This window comes from Ursus americanus, chromosome 33 (assembly GCF_024610735.1).
Source record: "Ursus americanus isolate L20-20 chromosome 33, mUrsAme1.1.p, whole genome shotgun sequence".
Lineage (NCBI taxonomy): Eukaryota > Metazoa > Chordata > Mammalia > Carnivora > Ursidae > Ursus > Ursus americanus.
Window position 1 is genome coordinate 1013528 of NC_142159.1, and position 16068 is coordinate 1029595.

A 16068-nucleotide genomic window follows, 5' to 3' on the forward strand; every position below is an offset into this window, starting at 1 on the left:
CGGTTATAAAGAAAATGGATTTGCAATATATTTCCCATCATACAGTAGGACTGTTTGGACATTTGTGCACACAGGGTTAGAGGTGTGAACCCCCCAGAACATCAAGCAGCACTTTAATACCATTACCAGTAACAGAAAGGAAAAACCTTCTTAAATATCATTTCACAATTGTACTGACTCATCATGGTCAAGAACAACATGTTGAATAAATAAATGCAATTCACCTGTAACACAGCTTTTTGCTCCTCCCCACATGTGCCAAAGATTTCACCACGATGACTGAAGAGTTCGTCCATTGAATCTTTGTGTCGAATGATGTCAATGGAGAAAGCCTTTGAAAGTGAACTAGAGTTAGGTCACGAAGTAAAAGGACCCCACGCCTGTGTTACCGAAATGTTAGACACAATCTATGAAAAACTCCTTGCTCTGATAAAGCCAGATCAAAGCTGTTCTCTGAAGGCTGACACTTTGCCTATCCACGCATCTTCAGTGCTTATCTTTCAGTAGCTTACAAAAGTATCATCTCTCCTAAAATCATCCAGAAAACTGCTAACTATTCTTTCCTGAATTAATGGTCCTCCTGCTCCCTTTTTCACAAAGCAAAGAATCTCTTCCTTACCTAAACAAGTATTTTTAATCTCTATCCATCATCAAACTGCATTATTCCACCTGGGGATGGTCAGGAACTCTCTTGCAGTCACTCTAAGTGGGCGAAGATTCTCCTCACTCAGGGCACAGTGTGTGCGTCTGTGTTACACTTACCTTCTGTACCTGCAGCTGAGCTGTGGTCTGGTCTTGTTCCAGGCGAACTGGACCCAGGGCCATCAGTTTTCGTTTTGTTTCAGCAACCCAAGCTAGTTCTGCATCAGCAGCTTGCTCATACTAACAGACATATTAAAGGAAAATGAACAAACTACATATAACAAAGGTCCACCTCCTTAGAATTATAATTTCTTCAACACAGAAAAGCCTGGATTTTCACTAATATGGTTTGTATCTATGAAGTAAAGCCAAAACTGGGGAGAATTTCATAAAATCATAAATCAAGATGAAGACAATTTGGAACGGATTATACTTCAACAAATAGGAGTTGATCCTATTTCAACTTCTTCAGAAAGAAGTTACAAAACCCAGTTAGTGGCCCTACAACAATGGAAACTGACACTCTTAAAAATATACTTCTAATCACAATGCTTTTATGAGACTGTGCTCTCTTTCTGCCAGTTCTTTTTCCTACGCATACACTGAAGGGTAGTTTTAGTTGTATGTTTAAATATATCATTAAACATGGCAGCAGACAGTTGAGCCAGTTAACGAGGAAGTGCCTGCTCAGCTGAACGAGCATAAGAACCCAGGAGAACACCCAAGGGTCATGCAGAAACAAAGAAAAACGAAGAACACGTTCTATATAACTGCTATTTAATTAGGGGCCCCCCATTGTTTTTCTTCTTCAACTTTGCCAACTTACACTAATATCTATTTAAAGAGGAAATAAGCTCCGCCCAAGCATGATAAATTTCATACTGAAATATCTGCCCAAGACTAGGGATACCGATAAAGACATGTTGGGGATACACTTGAAGTCAGAGCTAGCTTCCGTGTGGTTCACAAAGATTCTGCTCATCACTGTGAACTGAAGCAGTCATGTTATACGTACTTTGCACCATGACACATTAATAGGTGCATATCCAGCTACTTAGGAAAGCAAATAACTTTTTCCAGAAAGCAGGAAGGAAAAAAGACTGAGGGAAATATGACACCTGTGTTTACTGGGAACGTTCTATTTTGGATGGCTCTGCTATTTTGGTTAGCATATTTGATAGTAATTATAGTTCTTGGTTCCTTTCCCTCCTCCCCCAGCTAATACTAAAACAGTTGATTATGTCAAACTAAGATCGGGATGCATTTGGACCTTTTGGTCCTGGATATTATCTTCTTCTATCAGAATCTGCCTCTTAATGGGGCAGCAGCTGAGAAGAGGGCTCACATAAACTCTACCACAAATTCCCGTCTTCTCAAAAAGGGTCAAATAGTTTCAGTTAAACTTGAGATCCATCCTCACATATCTTTACCCAATCACTTCCCATCACTGAAATAATCCGTTGCATCAGATTTCCCTTGATCTCATTATTCCTATTCCTGAGCCTGTATTTATGTGGGTCATAGTTCTGTACGTTATACATACATCCCTGCTGTCTCAAATGTTAATGCAGAGGTGTTTATAAACATTACCTGTTGTGATCTCTGAATAGCAGCATCAATTTCATCCACCCTCTGTCCCACAGTGTCACTGACCAACTTGTACTGTTCGTTGGCATCAGATACAAGTTTATCCAGCCCTTCTCTGGCTCTCCAGGGCACCAGCTCTAACAGAGCACGGCTCACTTCATTCACTGTGTCCAACACCAGCCTGTGCTCCATGACCTCCTTCTTTAATTCCTAAGGAGGGAAAAAAAGTTTTCAGGCCATTCCTTGCTAAATTAAGCACATTAGCAGCTGTGCTGGGTGGAAAGTGCTATCTCTACCACACATCCCAGCAGGGCTCTGACCTCCTTCCTCCACTTATTTTTTTTCTTGTCTCAGATTTTTCAATCATTCCACAGCTTGACTTTAGGCTTAGTTGCTGCTTAGAACTGTCTGCAACACTTCTTGGGCCAGACTGTCCCTGGGTAAAACAAAGAGTGCCTCTTTCTTTTTTTCTCTCTTCACTTCAATAGAATTGATAAAATAATTCTTTAACCACAGGCATTTAACTCAATCAGTACCTCCACAGTTTCTCTGCACATCTAGAACTGCACTAGGTCCTGCAGGAAAACTAAATATAATCACGAAGCACCTAGAGAATGAGTTACAGAAGTAAATTTTAAAACGTTACCATGTGAAGCAAACTTCCCAGGGATCTGTGATTCGGTCTTTCTCTCCCTCTTCAGACCTCAGCAAGTGGTCCTACATAAGTCTGCCTTTATGTCATATTTTACTGTCCATGAGCGATCCAGAAACAAACGAGGCAGAACTTTTTGGTTTAGATTTAAGGTATAGACCATTGGTGATAAAACTTAAAAATCTGAACTTAAGGATTTTAAGAGGAAATTTTTTTCCCCTTTACTGTGTGAAAGGACAGCTCACCTTCTGTCTTTGTTGAAACTGGGGTATCTGCTCCCCTGTGGGAGATTGTCCTCCACTAGCTGCCAGCTCCTCCTCCACCTCCCTTAGCCACCCGGTCAGTTCCTCGTAAGTAGACTGGAACTTGGTGGCCAGCTGCCGGGCTTGCTCTAAAGTTCTGAGGGCCTTGGAGCTAGTGACTGTGATGTCTGCATAGCGAGTCTTGATTCCATCCAGTTTCTCTTGGATAAGCAATACCTCTTCACCTATGGGGGACAGCACACAATTATTTATATTTAAGAGGAAATGAGGGAGTCTCTTTCCAGGGATGAGGAAGTCTCTTTAATCCCCCTTTCTTCAGTTTAGAGCTTGAATTTTACAGATGCTCTCTCCCTCTGGTAGCAATTTCACCTACCATCCCACACTAAGGGAGGTGGGAAATAAACCTTCTAATTGATAAAAGAAGCCACTTCTGAGATTATTAAGATCTGAATTCAACTGCAGGTGTTTCTAGATGTTCCCAGCACCGTTCCATGATTGCTGGCCTTGGACATACTGGAGGGCAAGGGGAGTCATCATCTACAACCAAATGTGAGACAACAAGGTCTTTTAGTTTTCAAAAGATTTAGCAGGAAATGGGACCCCAGGCTGCCAGTCTCCAGAAGCACATGGTAATACAATCAGCGAATACTAAGCTTCTCCTACATACAAAGAGAAGGGGCTAGTAGTGCAGGGTGCTTATCTCCCGGGAGACGGGATTGCCTAACTGCAGAGGTGCTAAGAGACGCACTTTAAAGTACCTGTGGTTTGTTTCAGAAGAGCCTGACCATTTTTAATAGCTTGATCTACATTCTTCTTTCTATTAATGATTTCTTCATTTAAAGCCTGAAAGGAAAGAATAGCATTAATCTTAAAACTATGGCACAACAAAGGGAAAGAAAGATGAGACCTTTAAGAAGGCAAGTTTAAAGGAAAGAGACAAATACCAGGTTAGTTTACACATCAGATATTCGATTCCTTCATTATCTCTTTGGTTATGCTAGTAAGTACTCAGAATAATTAAATCTGATACTTACAGGCAAGTTCTCCCCTGTACTGGATAAGAGGAGATGTAGGATTAAATCCGTTTTACCAATCTACTGGTACCAAATCTGAGCCCAAGAAAGGAGGAAGTAAAATTCAGCAAAAATGTCTACTATGTCCAAAACCAAGGCTCAGAAAGTTCAAGAGAAGAAAGTCAGCAAGAACAGGCTGACTTCAATCAGGATCCTACTTCAAAATTCTCAATATGTGAAGTCAATGAAGGAGAAGAATCTTAGGTTATTTAAGACAACAACAACAATAAAAAAACTACTTTGCCTATTTTTACTATCCCCAAAGAAATTTCATAAAAATCAGATGAAAAGAACAATTTTTTCTTTCTATTAAGATGACAATCCCTGGAATTTGAGCATACGAATTCTAGAAATATTTCAGAAGTTATAGCTGCATGGTCAAACCCTGGGCTATATTTAGGGATTTCTGGTTTTGTTAAATTACATTCTCTTCCATAGAACTGCTCAGACGGAAACGGAGTGATACCTGACCTAATGATATAAAACATGAGCTGGAGAGGAGATGGCCCTGACTGTGCTCTAGATCGTCTTCTAGAGCTACTGATTCAGTTTAAGTACAAGTATTTCCACGGACTCATCTAAGGATAGCTTAGTCCCTAGCAACAAGGCTATAACTACGTGCTTATGTAGAAATGTATAAAATTAAGTTGAAATGTCTGGAATTAAAGAGAAAAGAAATGAAGAGAAACATGAATCAAAATTACAAAATAAAACTTAATAACATGATCAATAAAAATGGAAAACGTGAATACCAGGTGGTCAGCATGCTGTTTCTGCAGGACATCCTGTCTGTAATCCTTTACGAACACTGAACTGAGCTTGTCCTCAACCTCAGCCAGCCAGTTGAGCACCTCCACCTCATCCTCCCCGAACAGTCTAGCGTTACACAGTGCCTGTTCAAGCAGGGCTGCTTTCCGACAGCCCCGGTCTTGAATCTCACTGTATCGGGCCTGCAAGGAGTCTAGCTTTTCTGACAGCACGCCCTGCTCTGCAGAGCATGTCAGGGAGGAGAGGGACTGCCCAATTTTGACTGCCTGGTGCACATCTGTTGCATGGCTTTCTATTTCTTCCTCCAGAGCCTGGAAATCCAGATGGAAAAAATGAATAACAGAAACAGAATAAATGAAAAGTAAACATGAAACAATGAATAACAAATGATATAATAAATTAAATAATATAAAAAGTTCACCTACTGAAAGGCAAAAATAATACAAACAGTGAGAACAAAAGCTGTTTTTTTCCTGATGGTAGCCTATTAGCCTATTGCTATTTTTACTTCAAGGACGTGACTGGACATCTCAAATTAAATTTTTAACCCCCCGCCCTGCCCCGCCCAACATATCTTCTAGACTGCCGTAGGCAGGTAATTTCTAGGCTCTCTGACTGCAGTGCTGTGTCTGCATTTGCCACAGCCTCTCCCTACCTTGTGTCGGATGATCTGCTGCTGTATTTTGGCAGTCTGAGTGCCGACAGGCTCTGAGTTAGCAAGCTTTTTCTCTGTGACAGATAAGAAGTCAGAAATAGGCTCAGCTGTCTCATGGAATTGTTTGGCCAGAACCAGGATATCTTCCAGCTGTTTTTGCCTACACAAATATACAGAACAAACTGCTCAGGCAGAAATTCACATTAAGACTAACTGTATTATATTCAGTGAAAGACTAATCTTTACCAGGTACATTTTAAGTATCCACAGTAAACAGAACACATATACATAGCACTTCGTGGTTTTAAAGGCTTTCCATAAGCATTGCCTTATTTTGATTGTCATCACCCTGTAAGGTAGGCAGAATAATTATCCCACTATTACGAAAGAGAAAGCTGACCCTGAAGGCTTAAAGAAAGATTTGTCCAATTCACCCAGTGAGTAGTAACAGTGCAATGAGGACTCGAATCAGACCTCCTAATGCTCTTTCTCCTACGGGATGTAGCATACGCATCATCTAAACATGAGACCAAAATAAAGTTTTAAAGGAGTCAAAAACATCATCAGTTTTCATTTCTCTCTCCCTGTCACTGCTACCTTCACTTGTGAGTTAAGAGAAGCAAGCATGTGAGGAGTATAGACAGACTATGGACCAGAACTCCTCCACCATCTCCCGGGTCCCAGTGACTTTAAACACCAGAACATAACCCTGAATCCAGATCTAAGGCAAAAAATGACCTCAGAGTAGCGGAATTTGCCAACACACATGGCAATCAAAAGAACTATAGACTTCACAGCTCACTTGGAATCTTAAATCTTACTTAATGCAACATCCACACTAAATAAGCTGAGATTTCAAGTAGCCTATAGATTAAAAGCAGCAAATTACAATGGGGAGAGGAAGCCTGATAGGAGAGTGAAAGAAAAACAACTACAGAACTGGACTGACACCCAGATTAATAATAAAAGGGCGTAATTATGTCTTTGAATTGTTAAGAATAGACTAAATGCTATATTATTTGAAAAGGCCTGGAAGTACATGAGGCACTTTAGTTCAACAAACATTTACTAAACAGGAAATGTGCCAGGTCCTGTGCTGTGTACCCTGGACAAATTTATTTATTTATTTGAGAGACAGCGAGAGAGAGAGCAAGCAAGCATGCATATGGGGCATGAGTAGGGGGTGGGTAGAAGTAGAGGGACAAGCAGACTCTGCTGAGCATAGCACCTGATGTGGGGCTTGATCCCAGGACCCTGAGATCATGACCTGAGCCGAAACCAAGAGTCGGATGTTCAACAGACTGAACCACACAGGTGCCCTAATTTTTATTACTTTTTTTAATGTTGAAGAATATGAAGCTGCTATTTTTATTTTTTTTTTAAAGTAAATTTTACATTCAGTGTGGGGCTCAAACTCACAACCCTGAGATCAAGGGTCGTATGCTCTACTGACTGAGCCAGCCAACCACCCTTCTAAATGCTATTTTTAAATGTCAATATGAAGTACAAAATAATTTGTTTATGCCAGCCTTCAAAATACATCACCAATGAACATAACTAAAGCACGTAACCTTAAAGATTATTATTAATAAACTATTAATAATAAAGATTATTAATAAGCTATTAATAATAAAAATTATTATTAATAAACATACTATATCATGAAAAAAATTATCCCTGATCTTTATGTCTTCCTGACTTCTCTGGATTTTGGAATCTGAAAGTTTAAAGAACTCAGTGTAATAGGATTTGGGGTAGCAAAGAGCTAACATAATTTGGAGCTATCAAAAATCCAATATTAAAGAATCTAAATAAAAGTCTTTAGGATATCTGTAACAAATGCAGTTGCTCTTGGTATTTCTCTTTAAAATATTGACCTAGAAACTGTGTTAGGCTAGGAGGATGGAAGTGGGTAGGACAGAAAGATAGAGTCATAGAAAGACACTTCAGAAGTAAGTCAGGACTTCAATGAGCTTACGGGCGTAGGAGATTAAGTACATAAAATAATGGTACAAGGTACGAATAAAGAATTACAGCAGTTAAGAGGAAGATGAAGGTATACCACGCTTGGGGAACAAAGAAAAGCTTCGTAGAAAAGGGGAAGATAAACACAGGTATTTCTTGGAAGAAGCAACACCATCAGCAAAGACACAGAATTAGGAAGTGACAGAAGATACTGAAGAATATGGTGTACTTCACTTAAATATAAGGAGTGAGAAGAAGAGGAGAGACTAAGAAATGTAGATTAGGGCCAAACAGTTGAGGGCTTCCAATGCTGGGTTAAAGAGTTTAGATTTTATTTCATAGGCAACAGGGAGTCATTAAATTTCTGAGCAAGGCGAAGGGGAAGCTGGAGGGTAAGTAATGAAGTGATGAGTGACTAGTGATGAGTTAGTTAGGGAACTACCTCAAGTGAGCAACCTCAAGTGGACTAGCCCAAGTTAGGAACTGAGGTAGGGAATGGGAATTAGAGAAATGGATGAATAGGGAAGACACTATAGAAGTAAAATGGACAGAGTTTAGCATCCTAATAGATGTGGGACACAAAGGAGTGGGGGAAAAATGGGGTTACGGTTTGAAGCCTTGTAAGTGGAAGGTTAATGGCACTATTAGTGGAAATGGACAAACAGAAGAAAAAAAGCAGTGCAATCTGGAAATAAAAATAAGCGTAATTAAAAAAAAATAAGTTGAGTTCTTTCGTTTTGTTTCTCCCAACTAATATGGTCGACAATATTTTGCAACACAGATAAGAAATAAGGACACCATGGGCCAGTGGAAACAAGGAGACTCAAGAGTAGTTAGCTGACAACTGCCATTGGCTACCTAGAAAACTGAAAGAATCATAAATGATCACCTACACTACTCATACAGATTTCTAACTAGCTAGCATTTATTTTTAAAACTGGGGACAATAGAAGCTAAAAGACATTCAGGCGACATACTAAGCTTAAGTGATGTTAGGGTATACAACTATGGAAGGAGAAAGCACTTCCTCGGAGAAGAAAAGTATGCTGCCTGTCTTTTGGCCACTTACTGAAAATTGTTCTTGCATCTCTTGAAGGTCCATATACTTAACAGAATCACAGAGACTAGCTCCTAGATGCAAAAACATCTAATATTGGGATAAGCTATCAGAAGAGAAATATGATAAATTTCAATTCCAAGTATCAAAAGTAGTATTTATAAATATGAAGGGGAAAAAAATCTGTCTCAAAAACTCAGAAAATAACTTGGCTGGATTGCAGGCGTCAGTGTCTGTCGGTTTGGAAGCATGACTGTATCTCAGCAGACCAACAACACAGAGCCATGAGTCTTCCGGTCCTCAGAAATTCACAGAGTAGCTGAGGCTTCCTTCCTGAGAGTGACTGTGATTTTGAGGACCATCACCAAAAATTTATTCCCCTTCAAGATAAAAGCCATCATACACCTTCCAGAACACTCTATGACTCATCCAGGACCTTTTAGAGCACCTCAGGGATAGCAAGACAAAAACCGGACAAAACCAACCTTCTCTGACCCATGCCTCAAAACCCCTTTGGCCTTACCTGGCTGCTGCCTTGCTGAGTAGTCCAGTCCATCTACTTTCAAGACCCTCCAACTGTCCAGTGATTTTCTCTCGATCAGCCAGCTCGGCTGACTGGGCTATTCTGCCTCCTTCTGCTTGAAGCATATCTACTGTGGCCTTTCGATCATCGAGGAGCCGCTGGAGTAACTAGTGCACATAGTGTTTAAGGAGAATGAAAAGTGGTAACACAGGGTCACTTTAAAATCTGAAATAAGGAAGAAAATACAAACAAAAGATCCCCAAACCCCACCCCACCAAATCCTAAACTGAATGGAATAATGGTGGCTTTCTTTCCATCCTGAGGCAAAAACATGAGATGCGGCAGAGTTGCTAAACTTCTCATACGCTTACTTCGGTTTTTAAATGTAGGAGTGACGGTCATTATGTGGCTAACAGGGAACTTATTTTGAACCAGGAGAAAAATGCACTAAAATGGAAATTATACCAACAAAACACATAGCCAGAACCTTATACATGATATACTGTGTTATTTAGAATATTGCTGACCCTAAAAATACCAAAAACCTCATAAGACAGAGCTGTGAGTGAAACACCAAAGCAGGACACACAAACGCATACAACTCTCTGGTCCGGCATGTGCCACAGAAAGCTGGTAGATTCAAGTAAGAAGAGGTGAATCATTTCCACCTTTCTTTTCGCGGTCACACAAAGTAGGTCAGGATTCTCCTAGACTCCGGAATATGCTGCCGAACTCTTAAGCACATGTGTCGTCTGCCACTCCCTACGGCTGTTCCAGTTCACCGTCCCAACATTCTCGCTTACCTTCTGTTCTTGGATCTGTGCTTTCACCACTTTATACTCGGCAGATGGAGGCTTCTGATTGGCTATGAGCTCCTCAGTGTCTGCCAACCAGCTGAGCAACGGCTCCAAGGCATCTTGAAACTTCCCACAATGCAACAAAGCCTCCTGCAGTTGTGCAATCCTTTGTGCGACCTGTATCACAGATGCAGAGGCTCATTATGAGGAAGGAGAGAGCTTTTTCAATGACTACTGACCACCGCCCCCCCCCCCCCCCAATTCCAGATTACAACGGCTAAATTTGTACTTGCATTCAGGTTGCAGGGAAACCTCGGATTGAGATGCGCCTTTTCTAAACCCTCCATTCCCAGGGCACTAGTTACCCCCTGGCCACTCGCCTTTTTGTTCAGTGTGTTCCATCGAGCGTTGATCTCTTCCATGTCATGTTCCAAACCCTGCACGTCACAGTTTTTTCCGGCACTCTGAATCAATCCCTGGCCGAGACCATTCACCTGCTGCAGCTTCACTTGAAGGGGATCCACCTGTTCTTTCTGAAACATCTAGATAATTGCAAGCCAAAGCTTTAATCTAAAGGCAGCAATCAGATCCTCTACGCCACACAATGACTGGTCATTCTTGGGAGATTTATGATTTAACAAAGGAGGGGCAGGAAAAAAAAGAAAAAAGAGAAAACAAGCCATTTGTACAGGGGAACTATCAAGGAAACACGTGGTTTCATATTTCAATACATCCTCCTCTGGACAAGTAATTACAGAGAGTTATGGCACTACTTAGGTCTTTTAGCCAATGACTCATGGTTGGTTGGTTGGTTTCTGCTTGCTTAATTTTTAATGCAAAAAGCTATAGAGAATAGAGAAGGATTAGCCTCAAGATATCATAAAAGTGTGATGTAGATCAATCCTAAAAGGGAAGGATAATACCAAATGACCAGTTATTAAAAATACCTTGGGGAATAGCTTTAACCGACCACTGATACATGCAATGCTCTTCTTTGACTAGACTAATAACTCAATTAGCCAAAACATTATTAATGTTGTGAAAAACGCCAACCTCATAGTTTAATCCCCCTGTGGTCATTTAATTCCACTCTGGTCCAGGGCCACAGACCACACACCGCTAATAATCTTGGAACAGTATTCCTGAGATTACAAAAGGAAATGGGCCAGTAATACTGGGAAATGTCCTTACCAACTTCAGGCACATACTCTGAGATGCAGATACACATAAAGCATTCTTAAAATTATAATATTATATATCCATGTTCATCATTAAATAATGGAATTTTAAAACAATGTGAAGGAGTGTAACAAACAATGCATGTTTCTTTCTACTGCAGTTAATAAGCTCCATTATGACTTAGAAATTTCTAAAAGGAAACAGAGTCAAAAGAAAATGATACTTTGACACTCTAACGGGTATTAAGGAAAAGAATGAAATAGATAATTGTCTCGAAGATCAGACTTCTCTCAATTATCAGAGGATAAAACCAGCTACATTCTACACATATTATAGATCCAATCTGGATTGGATTGCCATTCTCTTTTCTTCCACGAAATGTTCCTTCAGTTTCAGTGCGACAGGTGAGTCAATTAAAGCCAAAGAATGACAGAAAATGGAAGAGAACAAAAATGTAAAAGAAAAACATAAGCTTGGGTTAAGATTAATTTTGGCCTATATGAGATACAGATCACACTTGGATTAGGAAACCGATTCTTGAAAGAATGGGCTATGGCTGGATAAGTGAGCACCAGGGAGGAAAAGCCCCAGGGAGCACTCAACGAGGAAGGCTACAGAGGTAATTACCAGTGAGCTCCATTTTATACTATAATTTGATTACACCATATTTTGTTAGGCAACACTGCAAGGCAGTTCAGCTAAAAATGACTGTTGCCCCAACAACATGATTCCCGGAAAAAGCAAGTGCTATGATTCCATTTTCTACTAAAGATGTTTTCACTGCAGAAAAATCAAAGCAGAGGGGGAAAAAACCAACTCCAATGTTATAAGTTGCTTGGGTGCAACAAAATGGTGGTGGTGGCAGGGTGTGGGGGTTGGAAAGGCAAAGAAAGAAAAAGAAAGGTGAGGAGGGAAGACGTCAGGTCCACACTGAAGAGCCCCCTTTTATCCAGTAAGCAAATCTTGTCTCACACTTGACATTTAAGTTCCTTCTGTGCTGTCCAATATGAGGCGATTTAACTAAAAATTCAGCTCCTCAACCACACTAGCCACATTTCATGTGGTCAACAGCCATATGTGGCCAACTGCCTGTTGTACTGGCAGTACAGACAGAGAATATCTCCATCTTGGCAAGAAACTCTACCGGATAGCGATATACATGACACAGAGAAATAAAATACATTTAAATAACTTAGTAATCTCTTTCATATAACCGAGCTAATTCTTTTTAAAAATTTGCATTTACTTTGTCAATGAACATTCCCTATAGAAGCATTAGAGATTCCTTCCTTTGCTTCTCAAGCTCCACTCCATGGATTAAGTTGACAGGGAATGGGTATTTGTCTCATCTTTTTTCCAGAAGTTTGGAAATCGATGAGACTACTCCTAAATAAATACTATCTAAATATTTATTTTGAACACAAGTGAACAGAATGTTATAGAAAGTACACTTGAAAACACTTGCTCCCTTCCCTCAACTTCCAAATAAAGCTGTTCTGCAAAATCCGTGCTTTTAGATGCTTAAAATTCCTATTCCTTAGTTTTCAGTGGGGCTGTGCCATGTTAGTAACCAGCCAGAGCTGGCAGACATTTCCCAGAGCACAACACTAGTACAAATTATTGCAAGGGTGTAGATGCAACTGGGGCATAAAACAGAAAATTTCCCAAAGAACTTAACGCTTTTATCTTTGGTCATACCACATTCTCCCAGTTTTCATCCTTCCTGATCCATTTTTTATCTCCTTTGCTTTCTTCCTCCTTCTCTTCTAGACCTCCAAATGTTCATCTTTTGGGGTGGGGATCAGGGGAGGATGTCAGTCCTGGGTTCTCTTCTTGGCAATTCTATCTATTCCCTTGGCTTTAAATATTAGCCATGATGTTTATGGTATGTATGTGTCTGTATATGCCTGTGTGTGTGTGTATCCGCACATCCAAATATTTTCTTAATATTGCCATACAAATGAATCATGGGTACCTCAAAAACTTAACCATTCCAAAACTGAACAGTACCTCCTCCTTTCTTCTTCCCCCAAATCTGTTCTTCCCTAAATAAAAAATTTACTACTGGCCCCATCCACTCAGTTGTACAAACTAGAACCTAGAAGCCAACCTTGATAACTCCCTTTCCTTCTCCCTCCTTCCCTACATAAAAGTCATTATCAGGTCTTATTGATTCTACCTCCAAAATATATCTTAAATCTAACCGACTGTCTTCAAATCCACGGACATCTCTCTAGTCCAAGCCACCTAGACAACTGCAGTAACCTAGCAGGCCTCTCCACTCTGTCCTTGATCCCCTATAATGCACTCCACACACAGCAGCCAGTGTGATTTCTTTTTGTTTGTGTGTGTGTTTGATTTTTTCTTTTTTGCAAACCATTCAGTTTTCTCTATTTCATGCCAATCAACCTAAGACAAACTAATAAAATATAAGACAAAATAAACCTCAGATTTATAAACTCCAGCCAATGTTGAGAACGTTTACTGTCTGTGTAGACTGGTTTTCTCTATCGTTAGGCTGAGAGTAATGTTTTAAAAATGTAAATGAAATAATTTCACTCTCCTACTTAAAATCTCCCCCCCCCTTAAAATCTTTCAATAGCTTCTCATGGCTTTTAAAGTATAGATCCTTTTGAAAACTTCTCTTAGTCCCTGCCTCATCTGGCCTCTTCCTACCTTTCCTGATTTATTTCAGGGCTCTGCTCCAAAACCCCGCTCACCATGGGCTAAGCCACTTGGCCTTCTTTGAGGCCTAACATCCCAAGCTCTTCCCAGCTTCCATATCCTTTGCGTGGAGTATTCTTCCCTCTGACTCTCTGCCTAAGTAACTTCTATCATCCTTCCAGTTTTAGTTTTAAAATCCTTTCCCTGACATAATTAAATACCCCTGTTATTTATTACGGCCTTTTTTATTCAAAACATTTGCTGTGATTGGCAATTATATATTTGTGGGGTTTTTTTAAGTTTTTTTTTTTTTTTTTAAATAATCTCTATACCCAGTGTGGGGCTCAAACCCATGACCCTAAGATCAAGAGTCACATGCTCTTCTGGGGCACCTAGGTGGCACAGTCAGCTGGGCATCTGACTCTTGGTTTTGGCTGAGGTCATGATCTCACGGTCGTGGGATCGAGCCCTGTGTGGGGCTCCATGCTCAGCAGAGTGCCTGAGATTCTCTCTCCCTCTGAAATAAATAAATCAGTCTTAGGTGGGGAGAAAAAGTCACATGCTCTTCTGATTGAGCCAGCCAGGTGCTCCTCTATTTGTGTCCTTTTTGCTTAATATCTGGCTCTGCTAAAACAGTGTAAGTTCCACAAGGGCAAGGACTATGCCAATCCTATTCACTGCAGGAGCCCCAATACCTGGCACAGAGTAGGTATGCAATAAATATTTATCCAGTGAATGAGTATTTGTACAGAAATGGTAGTAGGCAAAGCAAACAAATTTAGGAAGGTTCTGCTGATCAGATGAGCATTCAAACACTGAACTAAGATTGTAGGGCTCCCCAATTTTTTCTTTAAAAGACTCTCTGGTAAATTCTGAATTTTATAGAACCTCTAATTTATATTAAAAGATTGTTTTGTCTTCCATTGAACTACTGTCTGGAAATAAGATTAAAGAAGTCTGCAAAAGAAATGAGGGTTTAAATAACCACAGATTGCTCTCAGTGGGCCTAGGATCTCACTAAAGGGATAGCAAACAAGTTCTAGCATTTTTGGTTCTTCTACCAATCGCTCATTAATGCTATTAGAAACTTTGTATCAGGGCGCCTGGGTGGCTCAGTGGGTTAAGCGGCTGCCTTCCGCTTGGGTCATGATCACAAGGTCCTGGGATGGAGCCCGCATCCCCAGTGTCAGGCTTCCCTGCTCAGTAGGGAGTTTGCTTCTCCCTCTCCCTCCCCTGTGTGCTCCTGAGCATGTGTGCTCTCCCTCAAATAAATAAATACTTTAAAAAGAAAGAAAAATTTGTATCTATTTTAATCATATATACAGGTGTGCATTTGTATATATGCACAAACACACAAAATCTAAATCACATTTCAGGTATGATCACTTGCTGAGTTCTAAGTGTTTATGTATTAAAATGGCAGGTTCAGTTGCCTCTAGGATACCTTTGGGAAGAAATGAAATCCATACAGCTCTCATCTTGGAAAAACTTTTTCTCTCGATAATATTTCACCAGCTTAGCAAAATCTGTATACTTGTGTTACCTCTGTAATGACACCTGTTTTGTTTCAATAAATATTTTCAAAATAGCCTCTCTACATTCTTTTTGGTTAACATCCTGGCTGGGGCGATGGCTCAAATTTCTTCTTTTATACACAAATGCAGACATCAGCTTACGTACACAGATATTCCATAAAGTAACCGTACTTCAAAGATAATGGACAAACTTGCAACCCACCACTGCCTTCTCCTGTCATTTTATCAAGCGGTATTTCATAAAATGATTACCTCCTGTAGCTGGAGGGAGCCTCAGAAATTATCTAACCTCATTTACTAATTTTGTAGGTGAGGAAACAGATCTGAGACTGATATTAAGGATTCCTCTGAATTTTTCCTTTATGCAGATCTGATCAGCTCCTTACAAATTTAATCCCTATACTTCATTGATTATTGCTGCAGGCTTTATACTAAAAATATTCTGTTATAATAAAGAAGGCCTGTGACTTCTGGGATTTTGGTGTCACTCCCAAATTCAGTTAAAACTCAGAAAACAGAATCATTCCATCAGTCTGAAAGGTGATACATTACAGCTTAATGGGATGCTACGTTACAAAATATTTGGTGAAGCCCAAGGTGATACCACCACCACTCAGCTAAACAGGAGGATCTGTACAAAGCTGGCAGCTTGTGGCCTGCAATCAAAATGACTTTTCGTCGCTGGAAGCTGCAGGTTTAATTGGTGCT

General features: G+C 40.2%; 1 protein-coding gene across 21 annotated transcripts in view; it reads right to left on the bottom strand.

Moving 5' to 3' along the window:
- Positions 1-16068, bottom strand: part of MACF1 (microtubule actin crosslinking factor 1) — a 329876-nt gene that overhangs the window by 41160 nt on the left and 272648 nt on the right. For all 21 annotated transcript variants that reach the window (XM_087858408.1, XM_087858405.1, XM_087858407.1 and 18 more), the window contains 10 exons: positions 10363-10524; positions 9989-10159; positions 9186-9352; positions 5641-5800; positions 4970-5296; positions 3903-3987; positions 3127-3368; positions 2233-2439; positions 763-882; positions 225-332 (listed from right to left, as the gene is read on the bottom strand). In XM_087858408.1, coding sequence (XP_087714534.1) covers positions 225-332; positions 763-882; positions 2233-2439; positions 3127-3368; positions 3903-3987; positions 4970-5296; positions 5641-5800; positions 9186-9352; positions 9989-10159; positions 10363-10524 — 1749 coding nt within the window. The remainder of the gene's footprint in view (positions 1-224; positions 333-762; positions 883-2232; positions 2440-3126; positions 3369-3902; positions 3988-4969; positions 5297-5640; positions 5801-9185; positions 9353-9988; positions 10160-10362; positions 10525-16068) is intronic.